Source organism: Xyrauchen texanus, chromosome 44 (genome assembly GCF_025860055.1).
Source record: "Xyrauchen texanus isolate HMW12.3.18 chromosome 44, RBS_HiC_50CHRs, whole genome shotgun sequence".
Taxonomy (NCBI): Eukaryota; Metazoa; Chordata; class Actinopteri; order Cypriniformes; family Catostomidae; genus Xyrauchen; species Xyrauchen texanus.
The window spans coordinates 15,100,998-15,118,331 of NC_068319.1; the positions used below are offsets into that span (position 1 = coordinate 15,100,998).

At 39.9% G+C, this 17,334-nt stretch overlaps 1 protein-coding gene across 6 annotated transcripts in view; it reads left to right on the top strand.

Annotated features, from left to right (window-relative positions):
* Positions 1 to 17,334, top strand: part of LOC127636531 (autism susceptibility gene 2 protein homolog) — a 420,619-nt gene that overhangs the window by 391,241 nt on the left and 12,044 nt on the right. For 3 of the 6 annotated variants that reach the window (XM_052117112.1, XM_052117113.1, XM_052117115.1), the window contains 3 exons: positions 13,987 to 14,518; positions 15,336 to 15,604; positions 16,075 to 16,313. In XM_052117112.1, the coding sequence (XP_051973072.1) occupies positions 13,987 to 14,518; positions 15,336 to 15,604; positions 16,075 to 16,313 (1,040 nt within the window). Of the gene's footprint in view, positions 1 to 1,443; positions 1,576 to 6,066; positions 6,464 to 13,986; positions 14,519 to 15,335; positions 15,605 to 16,074; positions 16,314 to 17,334 lie in introns of those variants that run through there. The other 3 variants (XM_052117118.1, XM_052117116.1, XM_052117114.1) reach the window with 3 other exon arrangements.

Below are 17,334 nucleotides of genomic sequence, written 5' to 3' on the forward strand. Positions count from 1 at the left end.
AATGTTTTCTGTAGTATCGAAATTGGTATTGAGAACCGTGAAATTTCCCTGGCATCGATACCGACTACTGAAATTTTGGGCTTTATGAAATCAATAAAGCAATATGTCAGTTGAATAGTATTTCTGAATCTTCAGTATTTATAAAAAAAAAAGTAGCCGTGAAACACCCTAGATGACTGTCAACATTCTGCGAGATTCTAAAGTAGATATTTAATCTACTAGATATTTTACTATGCAACTTTGCCACAGGAGCTGAGAAGACATTATATACAAAGCAGTGAATAATATAAAAATGGTGGAGAACTGGGTGTTAAATGGCTCTTTTTAACTGTAAGTGCTATAAATACACAAGAAAAATTTTCCTTGTGGTTAAATGTTACTTTCTTATCAAAACCAGAGGAACTTATTTTCACTGTTGTTTCTTATAGATTGGTTATTCATGTACACCTTATCATGTGTGTGTTTATTTATTGGGAGCTTTTGACACTTAAATGGCTGTTGAAGCTCAGTTAGCTGTAGTAATAACTGTCAAGTAATGAAATGCCTCAACGCCTAAAATTACTTGCACTTTTTTATTGTTTAATAAAAATAGTGCAAGTAATTTTAGGTGTTTATATTATCTACATTAAATATATATAGATAATATAAACCAGGGGTGATTCTAGGATTCTAGGATTTCAATCAAAAGATCCTGATCCTTGCTCATTCACTGAATGGGCATATTTGTTCAGTGGGTCAAACCAATGATATGGTCCTTCACAGCCTGCACTCGAATGCTATTGGTTTGCGCTATAGTCAATCTTTACAGTTTTGCACATCAAACTAGAGCTTATTGGTTTCCAGACGTCAGTGAATGTTAAATAAGAGACTGTAGGTGAGCAATAATGATTCATTTAGTTTAAAGTTGTGTTCAAAAAGACAGATTAGTTCATGAATGAAACATCACTACTTCGCATAGTGTTGAAAACTGGCAGCAGACTTAAGCTAGCTAGTGTTATGTTGCGTCAAGAATATTAATGAACCATGAGAAATTTCAGCAGTGTGCTGCTAAATTCATTTATGGGGAAACACTGTATTTGGGTCATGGGACAATGCCCATATTTCTGTATGAAGTACAGCCAGAAATGCATTCATACCACTCACCTGCATACCTAAAGAATGTACATTTTGAACCACCAGAAAGTATGTTTATCATCGAATGCTGTAAATACACTTGACAGTTCACAAATCCAGACACAGCTTATATCCCTTGTTAATAGTTGCTTTTGCAGGATGATCTGTGTGTACTGGATGTGTGCAAGCTCAGTGTGATAGTCAACGGTTTCTCTCTGTGTGTCAGGTCCTTCCCTCTCTCTTGCAAAAGTGTTCATCCTGCTGGCCTCAAATCACACACACATACACTATGATCTCCAGTGGAGATTCTCCACCTCCTCAAACACTATGGTACAACCCACTGGGTTTAAACCACTAAGGTCGAATGGAGCAGTGTGTGTGTCATTCAACCACTGCAGGGGATACTAGTTTTATGGCAGGACAAAACAGCCATCACAGGCAGCATGTGGATCTGCTAGATGGGTAGGTGTGTGTTCGTTTGTATGCATATGACTATTACACCAGTGTATTGCTTTGCTCATTAGTGTTACTGAGTTTAGAAAAGAAGCTTCTTCATAAGCTAGTTGATAGGTGAAAGAAAGAATTCTATTTCTTTTCGTTACTGACAGTAAACAGGTGTGGTCTTGTAATCCTTTTGGTGTACATGTCAGTTATGGTGTGCTCGCCATCTGCTAGTGTGAAAGTCTGTGTGCTTTGAACTCTGCGACTGCAACAGGATCTTACCACAACACACTCACTTTTTACATTGGGCATCTGTTCGACATAATGCTCTTGTGTTCTCGATTAAAATCCTTGATGAGTACAAGATCACATGGAGGCTCAAAGTTAAGTTTTAGTTCTCAGTGGACACAGCATGACTGTCTAGCAGTAGATCTTTAGTCATTCCAGCCTTCACTGGTAGCATTAGTTACCTGCTTTTCAGAAAGAAAGAGAGGGCTTTTTTGACAGAGAATGTATGTGAGGGATCTGGACATTAAAATTATAATTTTGTGCTTAGGTTATTGACAAAAGACTTGCAGCTAAAATAGATAATAAGGCGGGGGTGGGTAGTTCAAGTAAAGATGCTGATTATCACCCCTGAAGTCGCAAGTTCGAACCCAGGCTGTGCTGAGTGACTCCAGCCATGTCTCCTAAGCAACGAAATTCACATGGTATCCTCCTCGCGGTCGCTATAATGTGGCTCTCGCTCTCGGTGGGGCACGTGGTGAGTTGTGCATGGATGCCACGGAGAATAGCGTGAAGCCTCCACATGCACAACTTATCCACGGTAACATGCTCAACAAGCCACTTGATAAGATGTGCTGATAACTGAGATTCGTCCTCTGCCACCCGTCGAAGCAGAGTTATGCCTCTTTTCTTGAGTGACTCGATACATATACAAAAACTTGTTAACACCCTTCTGGGCTGTGTGTGTGTAACATATGTAAATATACAAACTCCTTAATATCAGTCCTTAGAGATGTGGGGGTGGTGGTGTTGTAGTGGTCTAATGCACATAACTGGTAAACTAGTAATTAGAAGGTTGGTGGTTCGATCATTGAGCAAGGAACTTAACTCCAGGTTGCTCCGGGGGGATTGTCCCTGTAATAAGGGCTCTGTAAGTGGCGTTGGATAAAAGCGTCTGCCAAATGCTTAAATGTAAATGTATTCAGATGTATCTGCTATGAGCCCCATTACCAGAGAGTAAGTATGATAAAGAGAGTTATATACCTAGACTACACATTTGGGCATCATAGAATGCTTAAATCGACAAGATTCGAATCGTTTAGACTCTGTTGATACATTGAGACATATAACAGTATAATAATCACACAAACAAGAGCAATGCTGTACTATATACCGGCCTTCGGTGTATTAGTTGAGTTTAATTGATTTGATACTACAGTTTTATACCAGAAGTTAATATTGAGTAAGTTGCGTTTCAGACACAATTTGGCCAGTTAATGTGCATAGTTTTTCGCCATCAATGAAAATACTTTAAAAAGAACGCAAAGCAGTGGCAACTGACAGTCTGTCTGGAACTTAGTGGGGGGGTGCTAATTTCATACCCTGGTCCCAATGCTATTATACTAAATACCTGACTAGAACTAACTGTTGTAAAATGCATGATAAATCAAAAGCATTCACAGGTGTGCTGAAAAAAGTGTTCAAGAGAGCTCGAAGAACAGAAAGGAAATGAAATAACGGCAAGTGTGGCAGAGTAAATGAGGTGTGTGTGAGATTGAGTAGCTAAGAGTAACTAACTGTATCTGTGTTATTTTTATTTTTACCAAATTCCATTACATTTTTTGCCAAATTCAGGGTTTTAATTTTTTTTTTTACTCTGCATTTTAAAGTTAAATATTATCATCAAAAAACTGAAATAAAAAAACAAATCAAACTGACTAATAACATTAATTCATAGAACTTTAATCGAATAATAACAGAATAATTACTTTTCACCACACCATTATTTGTATGAAATGAAGTGCTTCTATATTGATCCTCACAGTACAATCCAAAACATTGAAGTTACCTTTCAAATACAAGCTGCACAGCAGAGCATCACAGTATTAATGAAAGCATTAATCAAAACTTTTCTGTAAAACAGTTCTTTCTTGTGAGATATTGCTTAAATATAATGTGGTTATTATTGATTTATAATTATATATTTCTACATTGAATATATAAGAAATAATTGATGACGGACCTTTGAATTATTGAAAAATAAAGCACACCCTGTGGTGGTAATGCGGCCACAACTTGAAGTAGAGACTTTTCGTCCCTAAAATACTCTTGTGAGTAGAACTACTTTCTTATGCCATGGATTCAGCATCTTGATTTGATAAAGCCCAAGCCTTTTGTGTGTGTGTGTGTGTGTGTGTGTGTGTGTGTGTGTGTGTGTGTGTGTGTGTGTGTGTGTGTGTGTGTGTGTGTGTGTGTGTGTGTGTGTGTGTGTGTGTGTGTGTGTGTGAGAAATAGCATGTATGAGATTGCTTGCATCTGCATCAGAAACATCGCTTCAAATTGCGAAGCTGTTCATTTAAAAAAACAAAATCACAGTAGCAGGGTGGTAGCATCACCATTCTTGCAAAAGGGAGCAGTTTAATTATATAAATACAGTATATGGTCTGCGTGTGTTTCTAGGTTAATAAGCTCTCTGCTCTCTGTCATATACACACAGAGCACACGTGATACTTATGATGTGTTACTGTATCAGTGTATGCGCTTCCAGCTTCACACATTCACTTTGAATCACGCAGCACATGCAGACTATGTATTTATTTTATGGAATCTTAGCCTTTTGTGGGTTAGTGAACACATTAGGATGCATCATGTCTTTTTGTGTTTGATTAAATGTGCATTCATCCCCCAAATATTTAAAATTCAGGGACAGTATATTCCGCGATTGTGTCCATCACAAGTGCTTAGAAAAACATTCTGTGTTAATCATGGTAATTACAGCAAATTGACCAGCTTTAAACAGCATCAACATCAGTTACCACCTTAGCCATCTGTGGGAGACTAGCCCTAGCACATAAATTCAGAACAGTGTGCTAAACAATCACATTTTTTTTGCATATCACTTCCTGAAGATCCAGCAAATAATGTGCACAAGGTGTTGACAGCAGTGTTCATTGTGGCTTTGAATGGGTGGCCATCAAAAGCATACATACATCTGCTGTTGTGGTTGCTTGGGGTGTCCCATACAGGCTCAGAATTGGTTGTCGAATGATATTAGTTTTTAAATGGCCGATGCTAATGCTAATATCCAGAAAGCAGCCTATGTATATCACACAATTTAATATAGTAAATAAAACTGCTAAAAATGAATTAACACTTTTCTAGTATTATATTTACTCAATTTCACACAAAAAATTGTAACTTTGTAAAAAATTACCTTTAAAAAATACGATAGCATTTTTTCTGATTTCTGTTTAGTCATAACTTAATAGTAATTTATTTCTGTGTGAAGAAATTGTAAATTGTTAATAGGAAGAAGGAAATAACAGTATACACAGTAGTCCAGCAACCATGGATGGCATATGTGTATTAGCAATCGCATTTTTTCACAAAAGACTGTATCAGATCAATTGTGCATACTGTACACAGTGAATATGACATTTACTCATAGCGCACGTGAAGCACTTTTACTTTGAAGTTGCACTCATGTGCTCATGCACCTCCAGCGAGAGCAGCAGCAATCTACTTGGATTTTTATGGACTGACTGTCATGATTTGTGAATTATTAGAGGAACTTTTGATCCAGATCCAGAGGTTTTGATTCTGGTTGATAGAATACGCGCTTCAGAGGAAGATATTAGATGAGAGCTCAACAAGAAAACACTGGTTTTTCATGAGGTTGTGAATTACATGTGTTTAAACGAGATATCCTCATATTTGCAGACAGGATATACATTTTATTGATATTTATCTTTTTATCAATAGACAAGAAAGTTAAAAGTTACAGGGAACTGCTGAGGAGAGGCTGATCAAATACGCTTTATAGGAAGAAATATGAGCGCCACAGGATGCTGGATTTGCTTAAGTTTTGTTAGGTTTGTGTTACATCTGTTTAAACGAGGTATCCGCAGACGGTATATGACATTAGTTTGATATTTACCTTTTTAATCGTTAGACAAGCCCGTCAAGAGAAACAGAGAAATGTTGAGGAGAGGGAGGGAGAATGAAACAGGGAGCACTTTAACATTTTGAGCTGTCTATCGTGGCTCTGATATGCCTACCGTTGAGAATGTGTTGCACATTGGTATATTGTTGAAGTAGCATTATGGCAAACAGATGATTCTTGGTGCCCTCGTGGCCTTAAACTATTTGGCCAAATGGGATTTTTTTTTTCTAATTATTCTGAATATCAGACAATTTATCGGCCTCTGTGATTTATTCTTTGTTTGCCTCTCGTGATCCTGTGTGAGTGTGTTTTTAAAGAGGTGCCGGTTGACTTCCTCTTTTAGATGGTCGCTGACATGGTGAAGTATTAATCTCCGTCATGATCTCATATGATCACCATGAAGCTCTCCTCTATTTACAAACTGCAAACAAAACCTTGAACATGAAATATGATTGGCCCATTACACAGGTCTCTACCTGTCAGTCACGGTAGGACTGTATGTCCTCAGTCAGTTTCAAAATAAAATAAGATTTTCAGTGGAGAATAAACATGAGCAGCACTGTTTAGTCTAGTACTAGTATTAAACGCTGAGTTACTGAGTGTTTGTTGCATGAGCTCACTCTGATACTAAATGTGTAATGAAGACTGCCAGAGACTATTTAGCAGAGACAGAGAACACCCAACCAAGGAGCTCTAGCTCTCAACGATCAACTGATGAAGAAAGCAAGTCCCACCTTACAGGTAAAAGAGCCAACCACCTTGGCACAGACTTTGCATGCAAATCAACTCGAGAACAAGCATGCGCATTATCTATTCAAGGCTGTTTCTTTGGGTAATATGAGAATCACAATTTATGATACCAGTTTTGTCAGATTTTAATGCTTATTTAAAATATGCTCTTTGATTTGTAATCTTGTTTTTGTAAACTGTTTTTGAGATTTCGGTGTTCCCCCGTTCAAGTAGATTGGAGCTGCACTGGCATGACTGGAAATAGACTGCCGAGAGCATTCCAAAGATGGCCAACAGTGGACTGACTTGTTAGAAAGACTTTGAGAGTGCTGAGTCAGCAGCCCGCCTGAGTGTATGTTAATTTAGCCCAAAGGTTAAGAGGCATTCGTCTCTCTGTCATTAGAGTGATTGATAATGACTATGAGCTTGACTATAAAAGGGACCGGGTGTAAATCTCCCTCCACTAAAGTGTAAATAAATATCACCTTTAAAGTATTTAGCCGATGCATGTTGGAGGTTCCCTGTTAATCACAGCTTGTATCTCATTACTTCTTGAGATTTGTTTATAAAATGTGCGAGACAGTCACTTTCGTCCAATCTCTTACACCTAAGAGCACTAAAAGTGGCAAGTAGGAGACGTTTTACCTCAGAACTGATATTAATATCAACCTTGTATACATCCTTAAATGTAATTAAGAAGTGTGGAAATAACATAAGCTAAAGATTTAATAGGTAGATTCATGAGTGTTTTGAAGACTAAATTACACAAATTACAGAAAGGTTATATACTGTATAATGATGTATATATACTGTACTTCCATTAAGCTTTATTTCCAAAAAGAATATAAACATAATCTATAAATATATCTGCACAATTTCATCCCTGTTCTCTCTCTCTCTATCTCTCTCTCTCTCTCTCTCTCTCTCTCTCTCTCTCTCTCTCTCTCTCTCTCTCTCTCTCTCTCTCAGGCCTGCTTGTAATTGATGTTTACTGAAATTTGATTGATCTTGAGAGAATAACAGGGTTTTCCTGCATTTGTATCTGTTAAACTGTTCGAGCATTGGGTCAAAATGGTGGCTAGCCTCTCCGTGTGCATGTTTATGAGTGTGTGTTCTTGTTTCTATGTATGAAAAATGTGGCCACTGTCATCTGGGTTTTAGTGTGTCAGCACCTCACTCGCACAGGGTTTTTATGCACAGGGTTTTTATGAGTGCTATCATTCTCTCTCTGTCCACTCTTAGTTCAAATACTGTATATCAGCTTTCATTTTCTTACGCTGCTGAAAATATGATCTAACATGTCTGTGTGTGAGAACTGAGAGTTACTTTCTGTTGCATCACCTGAAGCCATGCTCTCAAATCACTGTTTTACTGTTGATTAAATCAGGCGCTGTTCTTTTAAATGGCCCTATTAACAGGTTTCTTTTATACCTTGCTGGATTTTTCTACCCCAAACACCTGTTCTGAATATCTAGCACAGGTGCTCCACTACCGTAGTCTGAGTGTGTCACCTGTTTAGTTAAGCAACGTATTACATTATGACTCTGTTTCAGTTTAGAATTTTTGCTTCTGAAATTCACATATATTTGTGATGCAAGATGATGAGTTTTTCAAATATCAATGCTACTATTATTGCGACAAAGTCACTGATGTAGGATTAGACACTGCAAAGACTGTTGTCATCATCGGGTCTGTGCTATTTTAAATTGGCATATCTATGTAGTAAAATCATGACGATGATGTTCTATTACCAATATGAGCTTATGACTGCTTAGTATGGGGCTGTAGCATTGTTTCAGCCATGGTTCGTCAGTTGCAGACAAAAGCCTCCCAGAACTGCTCTGCCCTCTAAGGTACTTACATCATTATTTTGAGAGACCCCCGTTCTCTCTGCTTATTTGAGTGATCACAAATAGCCCTGTCTAAGCTGTTACCAGCGGGCTGAAGTCTCAGCTCAGCTGACTTAAGAGTAAAACGGCCGTGAGGCGGAGCAGACGTGCAGGGCTGTCAGTTAGAATGAAGGGAAGGGTTTAACACAGGCCTGGGGGCATTGAAAGAAGGCCCCATAACCTCAGACCTCATCTCTCATTGACAGGAGTATGTGGGGCTATGTCAGAGAAATGTTTCAGGGAGGAAGGGGTGTGGAAGTGTCAGGATGCCTGAAGCCCCATGTAACAGCATGACTGGCATTTGCCAGAAGGATTGACCATTGGTGCATACCACCCAGAGAGGCCCTGTAAGTGACCCTGTGTAATTATAACTATAAACATCAGCGCACAAACATATTTAAGAGAAGCAGCTTTTAATAGCAGGGAATGTGGTACACAAGAAACAGCATCATGAATTGATAGCGAGATAATACATAATTGTAGTAGAATTGTTCATACATTTTCCCTTTGAGCAAAGTTTGCATACCTAGATGAAAGCCAACATATTCAGGTTACTGAAAAAGTATTGAGAGGTAGTTGTTGTTTTTTTTGGCCAAGCGAATGTGTGGGGGGAAAGAAATTTCGTCACAAGGTGGATTTTTTGTTTGCTGTGCTAAAATTGTGTGGGTGTATTGGTATGGATGTCAGATTGTGTGTGTGTGTGTGCGTGCGTGCATGCGTGCGTGCGTGTGCGTGAGTGAAAAACAACAGTGGCATTATGTAAACAAACTGGCATTTAACGGGTTAAATCCTGAAAATGCATGAATATTTGGTAGTAATGATCAAGACTGATGTTGATTTAAAAAATGTAAACATTGAAAGTGGAAAATAATATTAATATATAATATTAATATGGCATTTTTTTGACACGGACAGTTTTGTCCTCGATGGACCTGTGAGTAACATTTATTTATTGATGCACAAGGGTTAAAAAAAAAAAAGCAAAAAAACTGTTACAGTAGTTAAAGTTACTCTTACAATATAAGTAAATGGGTCAAAGTTTTGGAGGGTTTAACCCGCTATGGTACCGTGTTGCCCCCCAGGCAACACAGCCTATTTTATTAGTTTTTTAATAAAATGAGACATCCATTGAATTGGGCAATGCTATATCAGGGAGGAGAACTCAAATACTAACCAATGAAAATGCAAAATAAGTGGTCACAAGACCCACAGGGGTCTGTTTTGTTTCCTCTTTCAGCACATGTGCACATGTCACATGGCTCCATATTTTTTTCCAATGAAAAGTGCATTTTTCAAAAATATTTCCCCAGATAATCACCTTCAAAAAATCTGAGTAACCTTCATTGTAAGTAAACCAAAACTTTACATTATATATCATCAAATGTATCATAGGACATTACAAAAAACTACATGTTGCCTTGAGTCAACATTGTACCATAATGGAATCGCATAAGGCCATACCGGGCATACTAGGTTGGCTGGGTCTCCAATGACAAGCTGTACAAGGTGTGCCCACTGCTGACATCCCTCTTGGAGAAGTTCCAAGCAATCCCAATTGATGGAAATCTTTATGTGGATGAAAAAATTGTCCAATTCAAGGGGGAAAACCCCTTGAAACATTACAATCCCACAACAAAGGGATGGGAGGGGTTGATCTACTAGACTCTCTCATACCCTTCTACAGAACAAAGATTTGATCCAAAAAGTGGTATCACCGAGTGGTCTTCAACGTGTTTGATCAGGCTGTTGCCTGGCTCCTCTACCGGAGAGACAGCAGAGACGGTGACATCCCCCCAAAGGGTGTGTTCAGCCTTGCAAAATTCAAAGCTGAAGTTGCAGCATGTCTCTTTATGGAGAGGAAGGCCTTGAAGAGAAGGGGGAGACAGCACAGTGAGGAAGAACAGCCTGAAAAGCATCCAAAAATCCCTTTAGAACCACAACCATCAATGCTGGTTCGCTTTGATCAGACAAGGGTTATGCAAATACCCTGGATGTTCAGGCATTGTAAAAGTGCAGTGCTCAAAATGTGCTACCTACCTGTGTTTTTCTGTTGAGAAGCATTGCTTCTTCAACTTTCACAAGCAGTGAGGTGCCATTTGTGAGGAAGGACATTTTAATAAATATATTTCTTTTTTCTGCATGAAAATGTCAAATGTGGTTTGAGGCAACAAACTTTTAATAAATAAATACATTTAAAAATAATGAAAATGTTTATTGATATTGTTATAGTGTCCAATTTTGAGCAAGAAAAGCATCACAAATATTTTTTCCTCATTGATATCATATTGTGTACCATAGAGGCAGAAATATAAAGCTTATATTTTATAAAAGCACTTACATTCATTCTTCTGTTAAAACTCATGTTTTAGTTGAGCTGTAAACATTTTAGTGTGGCCTGGGTAGCTCAGCCATTAAAGACACTGACTACCACACCTGATGTCGCAAGTTTGGTGGGGCACGTGGTGAGTTGTGATTGGATGCCATGGAGAATAGCGTGAGCCTCCACACCTGCTAGGTCTCCGCGTTAACGTGCTCAAAATGCCACGTGATAAAATGCATGGATTGACTGTCTAAGATGCTAAGGCAACTGAGATTCGTCCTCTGCCACCTGGATTGAGGCGAGTCACTACGCCATCACGAGGACTTAGTACGCATTTGGAATTGGCATGCCAAATTGGGGAGAGAAGGGGAGACAACCCCAACCGTCATAGCAACAAAGTTTTAAAATTAGCTTTAACTTTACACAGAAATGGTTAGTTATTTGTTACATGCACAATACTGTTTATGTCTTGTGTCTATACTTTTGAAACAGTGAGTGTTTTAACATTTACAGATTGGCCCCATTCACTTCCATTGTAAGTGCCTCACTGTAACTCAGATTTTTGCAAGTCATTTATTTTGGTGGTAATCAATATTATGCCACTAATTCTGTTTTAACTTGTATTGAATCCAGAATATTCCTTTATGTGTGTGGTTGTATAATGCTAAAGTTGGATCCAATGTTAAGGATCGCTTGATGGCAGTGAGGGTAAGTATTATTGATTTTAGGTTAAGTATAAGTATAAAAACAATATTTACATTTATTGTGAAACATTCCGATAAACACAAAATATATAGGTAGTTTAAGAGTGCAGGGAGATTGAATTGTTTGCATCATTCAGAGTGCGTCATGGGAGTGGACGGTTGCTTACGGTTTTATTTTGTGGGCTGTGTTAGCTGCGGTTTTCTGATTGGTGAAGCTTTCTCTGCTGTACCATGGGTAATGTAGTTGTTCAACAGGAATTCTGCTATTAAAGACAATTTTTAAACAATGAAGTTGAAATAACACAGACGGATGGCTTCAACGAAGCATTTACCATTGATAAACAACCTGGTAACTCAAGGTAGGTGTGTCTTTAAAGGTTTATAAGTTAGCGTTTAAAATCTATGTCTATTTAAGAAATGAACCGTAACTAGACTGTTGCGCTTTATTGGCATGATTGTGTTTAGATACAATATTGCCAAAGCATTAATACACAAAACAGATAATGACAAGAAAAATGCATTTCTCTTTCTCGCAATTCAATTCAATTCAATGGGCTTTATTGGCATTAAAGTTTCAAAAACAATGTTGCCAAAGCATCTCTCTCTCTCTCTCTCTCTCTCTCTCTCTCTCTCTCTCTCTCTCTCTCTCTCTCTCTCTCTCTCTGTTGTTTGTCCTGGTTTAGCAGCTGATGTTCTTTATGTGCTGTATTATTTCAGAGCAGACTCACCTCAGGATAATGAGCTGTGTTTTGCTGTCCATAGAGACCTCACCCAAGCACACTGCTCGAGGAGCCTTGTAGACCTTAATCCTGCTCAAACACACACACACACTCAAACCCAAACATTGTGTGATCAGATGAGAACTTTGCGAAATCTACCTCCCAGTATGCTCTACCATCTTACTAAACATCCTCCTCCACGGCTGCCATTTAGAATAAAAATCACCTCTCTTCACTCTTTTTGCAGAGGCGAGAGAAAGCTGCATTTATTTGTTTCCAGGGATCAAGGAGACTTGCCAAATTAACTCCCAAGGGAGGAGAAACACACTTCTTCTCCGCTCCCTACCCGGCCCTGGAGTCTTCATTACAGGAAGAATAAGCCGTGTTTTCACTCTCCGTCTCATTTTATTTATTTATTTTAGGCATGTTAGTACATTGAGAGAGCCGCTCCACGGAGGAGTAGCAGAGATCTCTGCGGTTCAGCCATTTAGAAGGGCTTTGGATATTTTCCATCAAAAGTCCCTACAGGAAGGCCATAGTGCAGGAAAGAGAGAGCAAGATGGACACGTATGCTTTTATGTTTGTCTAATAAAGAGAGCATGTCCGTCCTTACATGTCATGTGGGCCTGTGACAGCCTACTGGAGCTATATAATCTGAAGGGAACTTGTTTATAAAAGCCCTTATTCTGACAAAACAAGTGTAAAAGGCTTTTCTCTAAGTGCCGTCAGCCCTCTCGGCCCTAAATCCAGTTATTCAGGCAGGATAAAGTGTGACTTATTGTGCCCTCTAAACAGCTGAGCTGGGAGGCTGAACTGCCCTTGTTTGTTAAAGTGTGTGCTTAGAGTGCCATAGCCTTGTATTGTGAGCATTTTACGGAGCAAATGAGGTAGCACATTAATGAGGATATTTTTCAGTCTGCGGAATAAGTATAGAAATTGTCTCCGCCTTTGTGTGAAGTGCTGTGTGCGTGCATTTTGTTTGTTCTTTTGTTTGCATGTGTGTGCATACATATGAGTGTTTGTGCACACGTGTGTCTCGACTTCCCACGTGTCATATGGAAGATGTCTGACTCAAACCTGTTCCCAAGGGGAGCCTTGTACTCCCAGCTTATTGATCTTTATCTGCTAGAGCACTGCAGGCAGGCCTGACCATTAATGACTGCATCACACACACTGCTGTTAATGCACTAACTCTCAGCTGCACACCGGGACCTTGTGGCGGCTCTGAGCTGGGTCCCATGGGGTGCTGCATCGGGAGGCCCACAGGCCCAAGAGAGAGAGATCAGCAATCCGTAGTGGTTCTGTTCCAGCAGGAACCTCAGTGCATATGGGATTCAGGCTCAATAAACAGGCCTTGCTGGGAGTGATGGTGTGAAGAAAGAGAGGTGTGGTTCCCTCTGAGGCAGACAAAGATGTATGCACGCCGATCCCCCATGAATCTCTTGTCTCAGAGCATTTACATTTTCTGTTAATCTTGTCTTTTTTCTCCTCACCTGGTTTTTAGGCTCTAGTCCTTCGTGTTAGTTTTTTGTTGAGGTCTGCTGGATCTAGCTATTTATCCATCTTTAAACAACAATATTTGTAGTTTAAACTATTTAAGAAATAACCTTTCCTGTGGGATAACATTTTCAGTGGCTTTATTTGCTGTCTTGCTAAAGCTGAGTTTTCACTGTACAATTTTTACAGTTCTGTATGATTGTTGCTTGTCAGACTGTTCAATATGATCCCAGTGAGATTTTGGGTAAAAGCCATGGAACACTTTGCAGCATTATATCAGACTGTATGTTATACATCATATCCAGAGCTGCTGATAAAGGGGTAAAACTGGAATTTGTCTTTATAATATGTTTAACTGTACATGTATGTGGCTTCTAAAATTTTGTCTTTCTCTGTGTTTCTTCAGTACCAGATTTTGGCGTTGATGCACTCTCCACCAATGATAGCCGGGAGCTGCATGGCCTGGGCATTCCCAAGGTGTCTGGCCTAGAGCGCAGCCAAGAGAAGAGCCAGGAGACTTCCCGTGACCTCCCCCCAGCCACCCTGTCACTGGTGCCCACCTCCCATCCCAAACTTCCCCTCCCCTCCCCTCTTCACCTCCAGCAACCCTCCTCCAACCGGGCATTACCCTTGCCCCCAAGCCCAGCTCAAACCCAGAACCCTTGCCTAGATCACCCACTTAGACCACCAACACCCTCTACTACCCTGCCTCTCACCCAGGGCCACGAGCCCTCTCAGGCAGTGCCGCCTCAGCAACCACTCGAGCTGCCTTCGCACCCAAGGCCACCCCCAACCCCAGGCATTTATCACCACCCACCATCACCAGCGCTACCAGCCCAGCAGGACCCCATCCAACCTGCACTGCACAGGCCACCTTCACGGTGCCACCCGCGCCCGGTTTCAGCCTACAGCGGCAGCCTTAACCTCAACGGCCTAAGGTGAGCATTTAAACAGAGTGAAGGAGCTTAATATTTCAGCACAGCAGGAAGTAGACAGAATTCTGTTGCAATCAGTGGGGAATCCAGATGTGTTATACAGTGATTGAGCAGCTGTTCTGAGCCTCAACTCTTTAAAACCTTAGCGGAACAGCATGATTTTAGCATTAGAATGTAAAATGTATCAATCCTCCAGTAAGCATTAGGCACAAATCCCTGTGTGTATGTGTTTGTGTATGTGTAAGAGTGTGTGCGCACTTCTGACAGTCCACAGAGAGAATCCCAGCAGAGAGATTAGATGGTTTGGTTCATTCCCCTCCCACATCGATGCTGCTGCCTTATAGCTGGCAGCAGCTTGTAAATATAATTTCCTCTACTCGACCCAGACACCCCAGTATCCCTCAGAGAAGCCTATCTTCCTCTCCCTCCTCTCACCCTCCTCATGTATACATCATGTATATTTAATATGTGCATTTATAATTAGCATTTAAATTATTACTTTTTGTAAATTAACTCTTTGTTAGATGCATATGACTCTGATAAATGCTTTTGCGCTTGTGTGGCTGGGAAATCCCTCCAGGAATAACACATTCTTTAGCTCTGTATATACACACTTTCCATGTTTCTGAAACTGGATCCTGAATTGTAACAGATTTAAAGCAGAGACTTTCCACTGTTAAAACAATTAAGAGAACATAAGCGTTTCACAGTTTGGGAAGGGAATAACGGTTCTAATGGAAACTCATTGTATTAATTTTGTTGTACACTGCATACTTTTGTACCTTTTAGTTTATTCTCTTTATTCTATTCTTCACTGCAGCAGTCGAAGCAACAATTCAGGGAAGCCGCCGGGCCCCTCTCCAGTCCCTCATCTACACAATCATCAACCTGCCCCCGCTGGGGCAGCAGCCTCCTTCCGCCTGCCGGTGAACCCTACGGCCTCTCACACCTTCCCCCCCTCCCTACCATCTTCCACTCTTCCTCATCACACCAATATGTTTGCGACGCCTGCTGCTCTGCCTCCACCACCTCCACTCACCTCAAACACTCTGCCGGTCCCCGGACACCCAGCTGGGAGTGCCTACTCAGGTACACATCTCTCATGTCAAGTACATATCTCTCATGTCAAGTACATTATTGGAACAGAGCAGGGATGTGATGGTACTAATATCCAGGGATTTTTTTCACATTGATACTGATAACCAACATAAAGGCCAGTATTGTTAATCTACCATTTTCCCAGATACCATTCACACCAAGAAAAATCACATACTTTAAGTGAAATCAAGTATCAAAACATTTTAATCTACTGTATAAAATATTAATCCGTTTGAAACCTGGCAGAGAATAATTTTATATTGTTTGAATTGGAAAAACTTATGTCTGATATTATCTGCTTCTAATATTGAATCAGACAAACAGGATAGGTATCTGCTGTGCAAAAATACAGCATATTTAATTCAGAAGCTCAACAGTTTTGAAACCAGATAGAAGATTTTGACTAAGGGCTCTGCCACTGACTATTGTGTTTTTTAAAACTTTCTCTTTTCTCCTTTCAGAACAAGACCTTCTCCGGCAGGAATTAAACACTCGTTTCCTTGCATCTCAGAGTGCTGATCGTGGGGCATCACTGGGTCCCCCTCCATACCTGCGGACTGAGTTCCACCAGCACCAACACCAGCATCAACATCAGCACCAGCACACACACCAACACACACACCAGCATACCTTCACCCCTTTCCCCCACGCCATCATGCCCACGCCTGCACCACCCATGGTGCGTACCCCAGCCAGAAATGTGAGGATAAGTGGAACGCAACTCTAAAAATTGTTTTGTAATGTTGGATATATTAAAAGATGAATGTCTAGGTGCATGCATGACTGTATGGTTAAATGGGTATGGATGACATACACATGTAAAACAATACTTAATTTGTCTGTGTTTGCATCAGAGTCAGAAATTAACATTTCCCACCTGAAGTTTATTTTCAGAGGCATTTTGTACCTTTATGCGTGCATACATATTTTGTCCATGTATATTATATACCATGTCATGAGATGGGCATGTTGTTAATTTACTTCGGCATCTACATGTGAGTCTACCTTTTTCATCAAGAAGAGAAAAGGGCGGAAGAGCTATAAATGCTGTCATTTATGTCAACCTCAGTAATAAGTTGAGTATTGAAATAAATACTCTAGAATGTCTAGATTAACTGTAGTTAGTTACATGTTAGTTTGCTATAAAATGAACTCAACTAGGCCTACAATAGAATATTAAGAAATAAATCAGATGATACAAATAAGAACAGAGGACATCTCAACAGGCCATTTTTTGCCTCCCGAGTTTACATTTATGGGGCTTTTTTGTTATATTCAGTGGCATTTTTGCCTAATTCCCCATTCATTTCTGACCCTGGTGTGCAGGCATTTGCTTTGTGTATTGTGTTTTGAATTGCTATTATAAAAATGTACAGTATACCGATTCAGTAAAAATATGAAGTCATGGCAGTTATTCTCTCAATCTTAACCATGTGTTTCTCTCTCGGCACAATGTGGCTTTTCTTTGTTGAAAAACTATAGCTGCAGTTTTTCTATGGCATGCTTCATCACCCTCGGTTCTCTGCCCTGGTTTTAGAATTGGCAGTCAGAGCTGCTGGCGATACATATTTGTTCCAGCCAAGCCTTGAGAACTTTATACTAACTTTTTATTGCCAGTTCAGTGACACAATTTAATTTGATGTAGTTTTGAAAGAGAGCTTTTGATTGGCAGGCAGCAGCTCTAGAATAACCGCCGTGCCCACAACGAGCCAGCACTGGGC